This window comes from Mesocricetus auratus, unplaced genomic scaffold (assembly GCF_017639785.1).
Source record: "Mesocricetus auratus isolate SY011 unplaced genomic scaffold, BCM_Maur_2.0 Super-Scaffold_100003, whole genome shotgun sequence".
NCBI classification, from domain to species: Eukaryota; Metazoa; Chordata; class Mammalia; order Rodentia; family Cricetidae; genus Mesocricetus; species Mesocricetus auratus.
Window position 1 is genome coordinate 20,411,866 of NW_024429188.1, and position 16,951 is coordinate 20,428,816.

General features: G+C 40.3%; 1 protein-coding gene across 7 annotated transcripts in view; it reads right to left on the minus strand.

The window, feature by feature from the left end:
• The window catches only part of Adgrg2 (adhesion G protein-coupled receptor G2), a 130,188-nt gene that overhangs the window by 15,220 nt on the left and 98,017 nt on the right, over positions 1-16,951 (minus strand). For all 7 annotated transcript variants that reach the window (XM_021229602.2, XM_021229600.2, XM_021229601.2 and 4 more), the window contains 12 exons: positions 16,587-16,624; positions 15,251-15,351; positions 14,151-14,217; positions 9,891-10,291; positions 6,955-7,120; positions 5,947-6,103; positions 5,069-5,212; positions 4,357-4,479; positions 3,642-3,687; positions 3,427-3,530; positions 2,486-2,607; positions 854-1,122 (listed from right to left, as the gene is read on the minus strand). In XM_021229602.2, coding sequence (XP_021085261.1) covers positions 854-1,122; positions 2,486-2,607; positions 3,427-3,530; positions 3,642-3,687; positions 4,357-4,479; positions 5,069-5,212; positions 5,947-6,103; positions 6,955-7,120; positions 9,891-10,291; positions 14,151-14,217; positions 15,251-15,351; positions 16,587-16,624 — 1,738 coding nt within the window. The remainder of the gene's footprint in view (positions 1-853; positions 1,123-2,485; positions 2,608-3,426; positions 3,531-3,641; positions 3,688-4,356; positions 4,480-5,068; positions 5,213-5,946; positions 6,104-6,954; positions 7,121-9,890; positions 10,292-14,150; positions 14,218-15,250; positions 15,352-16,586; positions 16,625-16,951) is intronic.

The following is a 16,951-nucleotide window of genomic DNA, read 5'->3' on the forward strand; positions in this document are numbered from 1 at the left end:
GTAAGGCATTTTTAAAGATAGAATACTGGCAAATGGAGTTGTAGATCATTCTTAGCTTGTTTATGGTCCTATGTTAGAGTCTCAGTGTCAAATACATGCATAAGTACTAAAGGTGGAGGAGCTTGTCCTTGACAAGGGCACCTGGCATTTTAGCTTTCTCTAAAGAAGATAAAATTCCTGCCAATGCCTGGACCTGTGACTTTCTTTTTGGACAAGAGAAGGAAACTGTGTGTTTTGTTATTCATCACAAAGATATAATGGCAGGGTGGCATACAGTGAAAAGCTTGTAGTCCTGTTGTGTAGGATGAAGAAGACAAGGGAATGTGGGAAGGTTGATGGTTGGAATCTAGTGGAAATGAGATTCAAGAAGAATGAGAATGCCATCCTGCACTGTTTTCTAGCCTTGCAAAGTGGGGGTATGCCACACCATCACCTAGACCCAGGGTCTTCACCTGGGTGCTGCATATAACTGCCTTGCTAGCCTCATTGTCTTGTCTTCAATGAAGCAATTTATGTTAAACTGCATCAAAACAACAGGGCACTACATACTTATAGATTATCTGCAGGACTCTGAGGGGGTGGTATCAGCTCATTATACTTCTCTGAAGAGACCAGAACCAAGCTCACTGGTAAGCACCACCAAGAGCCATGAACTTAATGGAAGGTAGAAATGGACAATATTGGAAATGATCTGGTTGTTGACACAAGACTGTTCTAGAGATAGTGTAGCCAACGTGGACTCCAAAGTTCCTTTAAAAGTTCCCAAGTGGGATCTGATTCATCAAATCTCTACATGAGTACAAGTCAGGACACTGGAGAAGTTCAAGCAACACATAAGCAAATTTATACATACCCCAGCCAACAATGCAGAATTTAAGGATGTACTTTCGGATGTAAGTATTAAACACCTTGACGAGTGCCAGGTACATGTGGAAGGCTTCTAAGCCCATCCATGTGAAAGAGACCAAGAGGAAATAGTGAAGAAATACAGCCACAGAGATGCAGAAACCTCGGGTATTATACAGAGCAATCCAGGAGTCTAGCAGGAAGACCAAGTTGAGCAGAAGCAGGGCAGCACACAGCTGGATGAGGATTTTGGAAGGGTAATCCCTCCGGATCTTTCTAAAATGAGAGGAGGACAAGGAAAGAATTAGTATTCCAGTCGGGCAAACTATGTATAAGAATATTCCTCAGACTGTCTCAGAGTTTTAAGTGATTTATTCATCCATTTGTACTGATATACACAGATTTCCTCTCAGAGTGGGTGAGTATACAGGGGACAGTAAAACTAAGGATTAAAGGCATGTACTACCACCACCCTGCTAGGAGAAAATCTTAACAGATCAGTTAACTACATTTCGCTGTGTCATTACATTTAGCTATATTTTAAACTTTTCTTTCCATAATCTCAATTTAAGTCATAGCGTAAGATGATATAGCAATCTGACCGTATTTTGAAGGTCTGAACATAGCAGCCTATTATGTGAGAAGAACTAGTAGCACTTCTATAAGTAGTTCAGGAGAAGTGAGGTGACTTCCCAGTGGTGTTGATTCCACACTATTTAAAAGTGGGGGTCTACAATCAGCATGTAAAAGATCCTTCAGAAGTTGAGACATATTTGATGTATGATTGTCGTACTAGCTGTTTTTCCTGTTGCTGTGATTGAGCACCTAACAAAGTCAACTTACGAATGGTTTATTTGGCTCATAGTTTGAAGTTTCTGTCCGTCATGATAGGGATATATGCGTATCACAGCAGCAGGAACGGAGAATGTTGAATGCCGGTGCTCAGACACTTTCTCTTTTTTATTCTGTTGTGGGAAGCTGTCTTTTGGGGGGGGGCTGCAGTCGGAGACTGCTGACATGCCCAGGCGTTGGTGGTGCACGCTTTTAATCCCAGCACTCTGAAGGCAGAGGCATGCGTATCTCTGTGAGTTCGAGGCCAGCCTGGTTTACAGGGCGAGTTCCAGGACAGCCTCCAAAGCCACAGATAAGCCCTGCCTCGAAAAAAAAAGTTATGAGAGGACCCTTTCTGGTGAGCCTAGAAGGAGGTGATATTATTTGGAGAGTCATTTCTTAGAAAGCCACACTCACTGAATTTTTTTCAGTTAAGTTTTACCTGCATCTTCCTCCTCGATCTTTCACATTTGCTCAGTATTATTTATAAACTTAATTTGTGATTTTTTGCTGTACATTGTGCTATGATCTCTTTCAGACCGTAATCTCGTTTGTTTCATTCTTTCTCTCTTTTTCCCTCCACTGAATGCTCAGGACATACCAGGCACCCATGCTGGGCACAAGGATGAGCTCACAAGCTAGTAGAAGGCAGAAGCACATAAATAAAAAGTTCACATAGCACCTCATAACCAGACATTCTACTCTGTGGCTATAAAGGACAAGGCAGGCTAAAGAAGCGGTAGTACATTTTGGTGGTGAAGGTAAGAGCTGCATCTTATAAGCCAAATTTCAAGTTGAAGATACTCACTCAAAGGCTATGTAGGTTACAAGAGTAACTGACAAAAAAATTGATGAAAGCCCACAGCCAATATATGTGATAAATGTCAGAGCCATCATTTGACTTGGTGGTAAGGATGTCCGAGATAGGTCCTGAGAAATAAGATATTTCTATCAGTGATCAATCCATCTTAAATATGTAATTCCTGTTATTACATGTGTTGAATATGCTAAATGCCCATTAATAGTCTCATCGTCTGGTTAGCCAACATATGAGATAAGCACAATCACTTTCATCAGGTACAAATAAGAATTTAAGAAGTTCCAATAACCTACCTGAGGTAGCAGTGAAGGAATCAAAATTCAAATTCAGGTCTGCCTAACTCCAAAGCTCATATTTTTGATCGCTGCATCATAGTGCACTTGAGGATGAGGAGCCTAAATACTGACATTTGGCTCCTGGCTCTTACATTTCTTAGTCCTATGACTATGAAAAATCGCCACAAGTCTTAATTCTAATTGCAAAAAAAAATCAACCTGTGTTTAAAGAATGCTGGGATGATTAAATGACATCATTCAAGATGGAGGTGTGGCTAAGTAGTAGAGCACTTGCCTAGCATGTACATAATAATAACAGTAACAATAATTAGTCAAAGTGTATTATAAACATTTTAAGTGCATTGAAAGGTAAATAATTTATTTTGCTCATTCTAATCAGAAGCTCTTGCTACTTAAAGGAGGAAAATGTAAATGTAAATATATAATGTGAAGAAATATTTGTATTCTACATTCCAATATTAATCTTTAGATACATTTGGTTATTAAAATAGTGGTTTCATTGGTATATAACTGTTCCACAATATTGTGTTTTCTGCTTATCTTTCTAGTCATCAAGTAGCGTAGATGTTCTAATATAATGTCCAGCTAGCCCTCAGACCCAGAATCTAAGGCCATGGAGCATGGGTATGTTACCATCAGGATGCCAAAACTTGTAAGGTGGCTACAGGTACAGATGGTTTCATTCAGCCTCTTGTCTTTGACGGAGCAGCCATCAGATGACCAACCTCCTCTGCCACCTGTTGGCATCAAGAGCAATATCTGTCCCATTAGTAAAGCCATAACACAGTGACGTACCAACTTCCCCCTCACTCACTTAAGACCTTTAAAGGGTTTAAATTGGAACCTACCATTTCTGCCCAAGTCCCAGAAGACACATTTCACAGTTAAGTCATCCTATAGCAGAAGATAAGTCATGGCTAATTAATTTACTGAACTGAAAAGCAATTAGGAAAATCAGATACTTTCAATTGTATAATCTTATGCTTGAATTTTGGAGACTTACATGATTTTAGAAGCAAATGAGCCCCATTTAGGTCAGTGCTTCTTAAAATACGTATAGAAATCACTTAAGGGATTTGTTTTAAAATGTACAGTTGACTTGGTGATAGAGCACTTGCCTAGATGGTGAGGGCATGAGTTCAATCCCCAGTCCAGAGGACAGGGGATACATTTTGGATCAGTGGGTCTGGAATGGGACCTGAGCCTTTGCAAGTCTAGTTAATTCTCAGATGACATTGCTGTTGCATTTCTGAAGATCACACTTTGAGAAGTGAAGTTGTAGCTGAAGCTTAGTATGAAACGAGGTCTCTGGAGGTGGGAGTCAGACTTGTAGCCACAGCTCTGTGCACAGTGTAATTCAGCAGTGACTAAGAGCTTGCTTTTGCATTTGTCTGCCTCAGAAACTACATGGTCAAGGATGAAATGATTCTGGAAGTCAAAATTTTGTAGAACAACAAGCAACTGTAGCCTTCCACACATCTCCTGACTCAAGTTATGCCCTACATGCAGAGTCTGTACAAGGTGTCCTTGGTCAGTGAACAAACCAGACAAGCCTCTCCTCACCTGACTTGGGTTGATGTGCTTCAGCATGACTGTTACATTTCTTGTTAAGTTCTTGATAGTCATGTTGGCAACACTTGATGATATGACATAGCTGATCAGAGAGAGATTCTCCAGGGAGGGATCCTAGCACAACAAAGAACCAGCAAGAAGACAATGGAAATGAAATATGATGAGGGGTGTTTAGGGCTAGAAGGACACTAAGGGCTATTTGAATTCACATTGTTTGCAATGTAGGTCAGAAATTATAATTTGGAAAAGTAACTTTTCTAAGAAACAGCAGTTAGAAGTGGGGTTTATTCTATCTCGAGGCTCTAAATACACAGCTGACACAATAGGACTTCATGAATATTTAAAGGGGGGCACAACATTAATCATTAAATAGTGTATCCCTGAGCAAGCTACTGATCCTCCCTGTGCCTCCAGTACCTCTCTGTAAAATGGGGGTAACAATGGGTTCCTTCTTCCCAAGATAGGGATTAGAGACACCACTTGTGAGTTCTTAGGGTAGAGCTTGGTCATTTGTAAGTACTGTAGATGTGTTGGGAACTACTAGTTATCATCATAAGGAACATTAGTGTGTGAATAAGAATTAATCACAGTTTTAATACTTCATTTGATTTGTAGCAGGCTTAAGAATTTGTGATAATTAAACAGAATTAAATCACCCATCTCCAAACCAAACCCAATCAAAACCAGTAAGCAGCAACTTTACCTGAAACAGGGCAGGTGTTTCAAAAAAATTGAACTGAATCTTGGAAGCCAGTTCTACCTCATTAGGTGGCAAATTACTCATCAGTGATGAAGGCAGAGTGATGGCACCAATACTATTCTCAGGAGCCTGGGTTTCCAGAGAAACCTGGAATATCAAGTAAGAGATAATTAAAGGGTCTGAGGTGATACAAGATGGTGGTCAAAATCACAACTCAATGTGGAGGGGCCTGAAGGAGCTTAACCTGTGATCTGACTTCAGCATTTATAGATCCCAGTCCTTCTACAGGGTAGATAGAAAGCACTAGAAATGGGATTGCTTTTCATCACCACTATATACAATAGTGTAGTGATAAAAATTCTTAAATATGTTGAAATTAACTTCCATGCCTAGGTCCCTCAACTGCCTAGTATTTATTTCTTCATGAGGTTCCATGAAGATACCATTGCTTGCCATCCCTCCACATCCAACATATCAAACACCATCCCCCACTTTCCACTATTCAGTTGTTAAAGGGTTAACACGGGTACACCCTCTACCCAAATTATATATTGTTTGAATGCCAGGGATTGAATCCAGAGCCTTGTGCATGCAAAACATGCCAGACGCCACTGAGTCACATCCCAGCCCCTGAAAACAATGTCCGTTTTCATTCAGTTGGTGCTTCTCTGGCTGCTCTGTATATCAGGCTGGCCATGAACTCAAAGAGCTCTGCCTGCCATCACCTCCTCAATGCTAGAATTAAAGGACTTAGATGTTATATCTTTTGAAAGCTGAATATTACCCCTGATAATCAACAGTATTTGCCTCCATCAGGGAAGACAATAGGGGCTCCAATCATGCTCCAGAAAATGTTGTTTCTATAAGAAATTAGATTGTACCTGAAGATTTTCTGGGTCTTGGGCTGCAAAGGTTGTTGCATTGAAATTACTGGCATTCACTCTGACGACAGCAAGAGCCAAAGAAGGGGAAGTTAGACTGATGGTTGTATTTGAAAACTTCAGCTGTAAGCCAATGTCATCTACCACTTTTAGCAACCTGTAAAGACAGTCGGCAGTTTTAATTTAGTCCCTTTTTTCTTTCTTTCCCATTTTCATACAGGGTAGCAACTGGACATTATCACGAGCCTAGTCCTCGGGGACAAATACTTGGATAGTCATATAAGCAGTATCTTTAGCGTTAAAGAGGAGCCTCTTTAACACCCTGTAATGTACATTACATAGGTAAATTGCCACGTGTTGTTAAGCGTTGTTGAAAGAGAACTCGTGGAGCAAGGAGGGCCCTCCTGTTCTAAACTCGAGAATGATTATTTCAAGAGTTCTCCAAAATGTTATTTAAAGCATCATTTCCTGGGACAAGCTGCTTCTCTTATGCTGTAACAGGAAGAAAGGAAAAGGCAAGCAGCAGAGTGTATTAAAAACATTGTGTCCTTGAGAAGAGCTAGAAGGTGAACTATTTACAATGCAGGTTACTATTGCTTATCCCATAATGTAAAGATGCCTACAGCAGGAACTGGAGGCTGGAAGCTCATCCATGGAAACAACAAAGAAGACCCTTTCCCCTGACCCTCTCAACTGGGAAATCTAGTTGACTGCCTCAGTTGGTTTCTGACAGAATTTTGTAAGCCCCAATTTGAAAATGTCACCCTTTGCTTCCTTTCTTAATTGGGTTATATCAGTCAAATGTCTCTGCTGGATGTTTTGAACCCCCAGTTTAGTGATTTTTTTGCTATCTGTTGCTTCTCTCTATCTGCAACCCAATATTTATTGTTGTCTTTGCTTGTTATATACTTAATAAACTCATTCATTCAAAACAGAAAACTCAGCTATGACAGCTCATTCTCTTAACCATGCAGAACACACACACCCTTTCTGTTTGCTAAGTCATACCTTTGAGCCAGAGGAGCTAGCAAGGCAGGTGGAGAGTGAAGGAGTTTGCTGACTCGGTTTACCATTTCGCCTGCAAGGTTAGGCTCTAAGTCTCCCAAGGACAATACTTTCTCCATCTGTGAGACTTGGGCCTCAAGATCAGGAACACTGCTGGTGTTGACAACTTCTGCATTAAAAAAAGCCATGTTATGAATGCATGATGTGAAAAATCACTTCCAAAGATAAAGATATATATCCTATGATGTGGTCAGCTCACTCCTAGGTATTTGTCCAAAAGAAGAAAATATATGTGTTTAGAAGACTTAGTTGTAATTTTTCATAGTGACTTTTTTCATAATATTTATAAACTAGAAATAACCCAAATGTCCATGAACTGGAAAATGGATGGATAAATTGTTGTATATCCACAGTGGAACATTATTTAATGATAAAAGGAAATGAGATACCAATGTACTCAACAACACGGATGGCTCTCCAGTTGTCCAAAATTATGTTAAATGACAAAATTCAAACTCAAAAGGGCACAGGCTATATGATTATCTTCATGTGACATTTTAGAAAAGTTAAAACTACAGGGAAACACAACATGTCAGTGGTGGCCAGGGGTTAGAGGTAAGCTCTGACATGAAAGAGACACAAAGGAATTGTAAAGGTTGTGGAAAAGTTATGTATTGATTGTGATGGTGGTTCCATGACCACAGATGCTTATCTAACTGCATAAAACTATGAAAATTTCATTTAACCATAGAACTGGAGAACTTTTGTTGTATGTAAATTATTTCAGTAAACCTGACTAAAAATATAAAACCACATCAGAGTATTTACACAATGCTATAAATAGTGATGTAAATACAAATAATTCACTAGTATTCAACTTAAATCATTTGAAAAGAATTTAATATGGGTTACTAGGAGCTCTTTTATGAACAAGAAATTATGAAGACAACAGCCAGATTATCAGCTATGTTATTCTATAGTGTTCAATTAAAAATAAACATCAACGATATAAACTATAAGCTTGTCTTTAACAACAAAAATCTGTTTGTCCATGTCTGTCTGTAGGTTGCGCGCTCTCTCTCTCTCCTTCCCCCCCTCTCTCTCTTTCTCTCTGTGTATGTTACTTTCTTTTTTTTTTTTTTTGAGAAAAGGTCTCAAGTAGGCAAGGCTTCCCTTGAATTCCTGATCTCTGATCATATTGTTTTGACTCTTCAAATGCTATAATTACAACACACCCAGATTTTTAAATATACAAAAGTGATTCTTAGTTATAACAGTATTATCAGATTTCCTATTTGCTGGGCCATCGTCTCTTCACATCAAGATTTTAAAGTGTCCCCACATTTTTTACAGCTATTCTTTTAGGGGTGGGGTTTCGAGAAAGGGTTTTGGTCTCAAACTCACAGAGATCCACCTGCCTCTGCCTCCCGAGTGCTGGGACTAAAGGCGTGGACCACCAACGCTTGGCACTTGCACAGCTATTCTAATAGTCCATGTCATTGTGTTGAGGTAGCATGTTTTATATAATCTTGTATAATCACTCTTCTCTTATGTAGGCATTAAGCTTTAATGACTTTGGAACTACTAGGTTATACTCTGATATGCATCTTGCATGCATATGTTCCTTCACTTCTGTTGTCCTAAGAATAGAAGCATAGGCTCTGGGTCCTCTTGAGGGCTTTGAGGTAGCCTCTGTGACTGCCTTGGAAAAAAATCACTGTAGGCCCAGTGCAAGAAATTTCAACTATAATTTATTATTCAGCTGTTAAACCTTCTCTCAAATTGTGATTCCATAGTTTTGCCTAAAATTTCTACTTTTACTTTAAAATAATTTTGAGAACAGTGTTTATTGGGAGAAATAGTAAATCACTTGGAAGAGGCTCCAAATATCCTTGGGGATGCTGGCACAATGGCAGAGGAGCAGAAACTATAACCTGGACTCCAAACTAGTATACTAGTATATACCAAGCTTGGCTTTGTCTCCCCTCCTCCTCCTCCTTCTCCTCCTCTCCCCCTCCTCCTCTCCCCCTCCTCCTCTCCCCCTCCTCCTCTCCCCCTCCTCCTCTTCCTCCTCTTCCTCCTCTTCCTCCTCTTCCTCCACCTCCTCCTCCTCCTCCTCCTCCTCCTCCTCCTCCTCCTCCTCCTCCTCCTCCTCCTCCTCCTCCTTCTTCTTCTTCTTCTTCTTCTTCTTCTTCTTCTTCTTCTTCTTCTCCTTCTCCTCCTCTTTCTTCTCCTTCCCCTCCTTCTCTCCTCATCCTCCTTCTCTTCTTCTTTCTCTTCCTCCTCCTTCTCCCTCTTCTTTCCTCTGCCTTCTCCTCCTTCTTTCTTTTTCTTTTTTTAAAATTTGTTTCTTTTGAGGCAATGTTTCTCTGTAGACAAAATGACAGAGACATGCCTGCTTCTGCCTTCGAAGTGCTGGAATTAAAGGTGTGTGTCACCACAACAGGCCCTAAATGTGTAGCCCAGGATGGCCTCAAACTCCATTCCCTCCGCCTCCTTTAGCAAATCCTACCGGTGTGCACCACCACAACTGGCCCATCCTCTGATTTCTAAAGGAAGGCCCACTTTTTATTCAATTGCAGACACTCTGGAATACTCACTGTTCTTTCCCTCTTCCCTTAATTCCCATGCTACTAAGCCCACATGGCTTCTAGACACCCTTTGCAGTTTCCATGGCTTTTCCATATATACTATTGTTCCTAGCCAAGTGCAACTAGTGTCACATATCCATCCATCATCTGGACTAGGTCAGAAGGTGCCAAAATATTCATTTTAGCTTTTGCATCATGTGAGGGCTTAAGCCTGGGTCTTCCAAATGTTTCAGAAGAATGGTTTAATGAGGTCTTAATGTGTGTCTTGATTTTGCAAGCTGGCAGCTGCATTTTAGGAAGTCCAAATCCCAACAGCCCTCATGGATCAGCTTGACTTCTCATATTTACCTGTCTCACCAGGAGGTATGCTGATGGTGATCACCTTTTCAGGGACAGATAGAGCTGGTGTGGTAAGAGGGGGGAGGGGGGACTGCACAGGTGGCAGAGTGTGGGAAAACTCAGTTTGGGGCAGAGAGGAAGAGACAGCTACAGGTTGAACAGGTATATCAAAGGCAGGACTGGAAGCCAGGGGGCCAGCAGGCTGGGGAGATGGAAGGTGACTCTCTTGTGTCAGAGAAGGTGTGCTGTGGGTCACAGAGGCATGATCAAGGGGTTCAGCCAAAGAGAAGTCACTAGCGACATGGGACAAAATGGTGGCCTGAGGTACAACTGGCATGGACTTGCTGGAAGAAGATAACGGTGGGCCATGTGGCTGATAAGCAACACAGACAACAGGATCCTGCAGTTCACTAAAGGAAAAATCAGAGAGATACATATGAGAGACATCAGTAATGTACAGAGGGCTGAGTCTTCAACACCAGCATCTACGTGGTACCACCAAGTTAACCATGTTTCACTCTAAAAGACTGGACACTTCACATTCTCTGTGCCTCTGGCACTGGCTTCTGCCCCTGTTTCCTTCATACTTTGGGGAAGAGAACTTAGCATTATTCTACAAACTCCAGTTCTGGTTCACCAATTTATCACTGTTCTAGAGCTCTATGCCATACTGTGTTTCACATAGTTGAAGGGATCTATAAAGAGGCTGCCTTGGATTCCTGTTGCTCATGCTAGTCCTGAGACTTCAGTCATCGAGTGAAGCACCCAAGTAAACAATGGAGAAGTAGATGACAAAGCTCTTAAATGCTAGTGCATAGATGCCCCTCCCATACATTCTTCCCGGCAGAGGTGCAGCCTACATTCAGTCAAGTGTATTTGCTTTGCATTTAGCACCTGATGAATGGTATGTACATACAGACCTGAGTTATCACCACCCAAGTCTAAACATAGAGCAGTCTTGGCATCCCAGAAGGGTACTCTGACACATCAGCATGATTTCAAATTGTCCCAGGTGTTTCTACTAATCTTAAGGACCAATATATTTCAAAGACCAAGTGATCATACAACTCTAGCTCAGTAGTTCTCACATTTGGCTTCAGATTAGAATCATCTCACTCAGAGGTTTGTAAAAAACTCAGGATCTTATACTATATCAGTCCAATTTCTGAAGGTAGGAGACAGGAATTGTTTTTTTTTTAATTCCCCCAATGACTTACACATAGTGCCATTGTTGAAAATCATTGCATTGCTCTATTTTTTTTATTATTTTTTTTTATGAGACAGGGTTTCTCTGTTTTGTTTTGGAGGCTGTCAGTCCAGCCTGGCCTCGAACTCACAGAGATCCGCCTGTCTCTGCCTCCCGAGTGCTGGGATTAAAGGCGTGTGCCACCACCGCCCGGCGCATTACTCTATTTTTTGTATCCTTAGTTTTCAAAGTGGGGATCAGGGGCCAGGTGTAGTGGTTCATACCTTTAATCCCAGCACTTGGGAGGCAGAGGAAGGTGGATTTCTATGAGTTTGAGACCAGCCTGGTCTACATAATGAGATCCAGACCAGCCAGAGTTACACGATGACACCTTGTCTTAAAAAAAGCAAAACCAAAACATCTATGTGAAAGCGGAGTTCAGGGACCAGCAGCACTGGACTCCTCCAGGAGTTTGCTAGTAATGCAGAATCTCAGGCTCTTCCCCAGACTCACTGGGTCACAGTCCACATTTCAAAAGGTGCACAGGGGTTGATGCATGTAGGAATGGTTGAGATTGGTCAAATTCAATTTCTAATTTATAGGGCTAGTTCATTTCTCCACCTCACGTAAGACTTTGAAGGTAGAAAGTACCTGCTCTAGAATGGGCTTGGATGTATGACTCGAGAATGGCAGCAGTAGGCAGGCATGGGCCTAAATCTGCCCTGCTTTCTATGGCCTGCTTCTTCCTAATAGATCTCTGAACACGTAGCCTGTAGAGGGTGTGGATGCTACCTTAAATGGTCTTTTGCTCCAATCTGACACTCTAGACATCCTATCCCCTAAACAGTTTCAACTTCTAGCTTAATGGAAGTAGTTAAGATTAATAGTGTATGTTTATCTTCAGTATTAATTGAAAAAAGATGCTACAGATCTTTAGAGAATTTTACCTGTTCCTTGAATCCAGTGTTTTAACATATCCCAGAAACATGCCTCATATTGGGCCGACAGGGTACACTTGGCCTTCTCTTCCCATTTTAAATTATGTATGTCTTTTTTCTTTTATTGAAAACAAACTTTTTTTCATACAGTATATTCTGATTAGTTTCCCCTCCTTCAACTCCTCCCAGTTCCTCCCCACATCCTCTCCTATTTAGATCAACACCCTTTCTCCAGGCATCGAAGGAATAATAATAAAATAAGCAAAAGGAACAAATTGGAATAGAACAAAACAAACATACAATCAGAAGAAAAAGGATCAAAGAAAAAGCATGAGAAATACATATAGATTCAGAGATACACATGTTTGCACACAGAAATCCCATAAAAACACAAAACCAAAAGTCATAATATATATGCAAAGGACCTACACAGTTAAAAATGCCCTAACTCCCTAGCTATTGTTTTCTGACTATAGAAAAATAGAAAATTCTGTAAATTAAGGCAGGAATGTCACGCCTGCCGCGCAGCCTGTGTCCGAGAACGTGCAGAGGGTGTCAGGGATTGACAACACAGAGACTCGTTCAAGGATATAAAGAAAACTTTAAGCAGGCCCCAAAAAGGTTCAAGAAAACTTCCTAAGAAAGGCTCCCACCAGAGAAGCTTCTGCTCTCTCCTCTCCCCTGGCTGGTTCTGCTCTGACACCAGAAACTGATCTGGGCGTGTCAGAAGAGGCGATTAGTCTTTGGACAAAGTCAAGGTCAGGGCGGTTTCCGTGGGCAGGCCTTTTCCAGGACCTTATTGCCCCTGGCATTGTATTGTTCTTAGTAAACATGTTTTTAGTAAACATTGTCTTACAGCTGCCTACTCCCAGGCCGAAGGGGAAGTGGGTCTCTGCTCAAGGTCTGGTGTTCCCACAAAGGAATATGCAGAGAAGAGGAAAAGGAGAAGGAGGAGATAGCGATAATAAAATATTCAGGTAAGTCAGTCATGGGTAGCCATGTGAACATTTTCATTGGTTCATTCACTTTTTTCTATGTGTATTTTGTTATACCCATGATCACATCATATGTAACTTTTGTAGTCTTTGTTCCCCTCCACAAAGAAATGAGTTTATGGAAGTGATTCTCAATTTTGATTGTACATTAAAACTCCCAAAGTGTCTTTACCTCCTTTATTTTGGATTTTTGAGTGAAGGTCTTACTCCATGCAGCCAAGGCTGAAATTCAAACACATTATGTAGCCTCCTACCTCAGTCTTTTGAGAAAAGAGCTTTAAAGCCTTAAATACCTAGGGTATATCTCAGATTATTCTACTCTAGAATATCCGAATTTCTAAAAATTAAAATTTGAGCTAACTTTTGGCTTATAGAAAGATGGCAAAACATCGGAGTTCCACATGTCCTTCATACAGCATCTTCCAATGTTCACGTCTGACATCCAGAATAAGACCCAAATGCCAATTAACATTTAGCACACCACAAAGATGCTGCACACTCAGCTCTAAAAACAATCTCTAAGGCTTGCCCAGTGATTCCAGTGTGTGGCCAAGACTGAGAAACACTGTTTTAAGTTAGTGGTCCAAATGGAAGCTCCACAGAACAGAAAACCATTTTCTCTAAAACGGAAAGCCTCTCTATAATCTGAAAATCCTGACCATCCTTGGCTAGTGTTTTGCTGTGAAAGAAAATGGCCCCCATAGGCTCTGGGGGAGTGACACTATAAGGACGTGTGGCTTTACTAAAGTAGGTGTGGCTTTGTTGGAGGTAGTGTGTCACTAGAAGGCTTTTGGGGTCTCAGATGCTCAAGCCATGCCCAATGTAGCAGCCTCATCCTGCTGTCTACAGATCAAGATAAAGAACTCTAAGTTCCTTCTCCAGCACCATGTCTGCCTGCATGCCACCATGTTTCCCACCCACCAAGATGATAATGACCTAAACCTCTGAAACTGTGAACCAGACCCAATTAAATGTTTTTCTTTATAAAATTTGCCATGATCATGGTGTCTCTTCATAGTAATAAAACCCTAGATAAGACAGTTACCATGGTGATCAAATGTTGTATGTACATCCCATTTTATTTTCACATATAATTTAATTTTTTAAATATTTGTTTATTTATGAGAAGCTCAGAAAATGTGTAACATACCACTGAAGTTTTTCTAATTCTTCTGGTGAAGAAGGGCAGGGAGTCCTGAGAGAACAGCAACACTGTTCTAAAGGAGACAAAAAGGGAAAGGAAAAAAATGAATGGTCAAGAATAAAGCAAAAGCCAAGTGGTGGTGGCACATGCCTTTAATCCTAGCACTGGGGAGGCAAAGGCAGGTGGATCTTCGTGAGTTCCAGGCCAGCCTGGTTTACATAGCTAGTTCCAGGACAACCAGGGCTACACAGAGAAACCCTGTCTCAAAAAACAAAAAGAATATAGCAAAATAGAAGTCCAGGCTTATATAGTATACAATCATTATACTGACAGGCTGTGTTTTTAAAGAGTAATTTAAGACTATACTTTCAGGGATTATTTCTATAGTTCATTAAAGAGTAATTTTCCAATATTTATATGCTAAATATATATCGAGTGACCTTTTCTATTTGGTTATGTACTTGCAATACCAATCTTACTTCAGAAATGTCAAAGAGAAATTAAGAAGTATACATATCCTGGAGAAAATTAGATTAAGTTAAAAAAAGCCAGGTATAGAAAGACAAATATTACATGATCTCAATTACTTGTAGAATCTACAAAGCTCTAACTCGTGGAAATAGATAATGAAACTGGGGGCTACCAAATGATTTAAAATGAGAAAACTGGATAATTTTCGACCAAATGACACTAAATTCAGTTAGACTTCAAGAGACCTGTTATGTGATATGTTGACCACAGTTACTATATTATTTACTTGAAAATTGCTGAGAGTACATTTTAAATGTTCTCATCACAAAAAGAAAAACCTAAGTATGTGAGGTTATGCATATGCTAAATAGCCTGCCTTAGGAATTCTGTATCTACAAAAGACATCAGTGTACACATAAATACGCATAGCTTACCTGTCAATTAAAAATGAATCCGACAAGACCTAGCAACAATCCACTGAGTACTCTACACAGAGCCCTCCATCTCAGTTGAGGTTTTAAAAATCATGTTTTCATATGATATATTGGTAGTTTATAAGAAAACAGGAAAAATAACCTTTTCAGACATCAAAATTCATGTGAAAAAGAGCACAGCCACAGACAGAGGCATCTTACCCATTGGCCAAATCTGTACACTTTTGAAAGTAGCCATCATGGAACACACATTTGCATTCGTTGTCTCGTTCAGTTTTATTGTGAATGTACAGTTTAATGTGCTGTAAAGAGAAATGCACACAGAATGTTAGTATGTATGGATAGTTAGTATATATATTGGAAATCTGCTTACACTTTGTAATTGATTTTGCAAACTCAAGGGTGAGGAAAGAGGCACTTGCAGTGTTTACTTTGTAATATTACATCACCCCAATAGCCTTACAAACATCCATCTTCTAGGGTGTGAAGGCTATCCTTGGTTGTCAACTTAACTACATCTAGAATTAACTAAAATCCAAATGACTGTGAGGGATCCTTTCTTAATTAAATAAATTATTTGGATTGGGATGATGCACTTATAGTCCAGATCTTTGATGTGGGAAGATCCACCTTTACTCTGGGCCGCACCTGCTGGCAGCCTGCATGAAGGACACGGAAGAAGGAAGCTTGCTCTCTTTGCCTGCTTGCTCTTGTTTTCACTGTCAGGACCATTCCTTCACTGAGCCTACTTCTTTGGGATTCCAGAGTATACTGAAGATCAGATTTGAGGACTGAGTAATTACTGGATGCTTGGACCTTCTGTTGGTAGACAGCCATTGTTGGACTAGCTAGACCACAGCTTGCTAGTCATGGTGTGTGTGTGTGTGTGTGTGTGTGTGTGTGTGTGTGTGAGAGAGAGAGAGACAGAGAGAGAGAGAGTATTCTATAAGTTCTGCTTCTCTAGAGAACCCTGACTAGTACATCTAGTACATAATGGTCTGTTCTTCACTCTCAAAAGTTTATTATAAGAGACATCAGGTTCACATTCATAGATGCATCAGACTAGACACCTTCAGTCCACACCTGACTCCAGGTTTGTTTTGCAGGCATGCAACTTTTTGCTAACCCCCCAAAAACTGACTGTTTTGCCTGGTGTCCATAGGCATTTCAAATGTCAGTATAGAATCCTTTCTATAAACCAGCCTAAGTTAAAGTCTCTTAAATCCTAAAACTCCTTGAAATTCAATCTAGGTATCAGATGATTAACCATTTAAACTATTCTCTGCATTTCTAATGATGTAGGTGGAAAGAAATTAATGCTGAAAGTATTGGAGAGATAGAAAATGAAGTAGATACCCATAGTATGTAGGAATTCAATGTATAATTTTGTGGAAGACTTGCCATAATTGGTATCAGTGAATAGTTGATGAGTGAAAATTGCCATTTTGTAAGGCTTCAAATGCTCAGGGTTCTTGTAGTGATGCTTTATTTCCATAAATGGAGAAAACATATTCATAAAAAATAAAAAATGACTTACTTTTGGGTCTCTGCTGTAGCACACATTATAAAGTAAGTCTGAAATAAATAAACAAAATATATACATCACTTAACCAGTTAAAAATGCCAGAAAAGACAAAAGACAATCCAGGACTAATCACAGAATTTCTTAACCACAAGGACTCCTAGAGATATTGTACACCCCTATTGAGTTCTCAGCACAGCATACTCAGGCCATACTCTGCTTGGCTGCCCCTGTGTCAGAGAGCTCACTTATATACAAGGTAACTCAATCTCCTGGAGGTTTTATTTGGAAAAACGTGCAGTCTTATTTAACAGCAATCTTATCTCATCACAGGACCCACCCATGGCTCCTAGTTTTGAGCTTTGGAACAATGCAACATG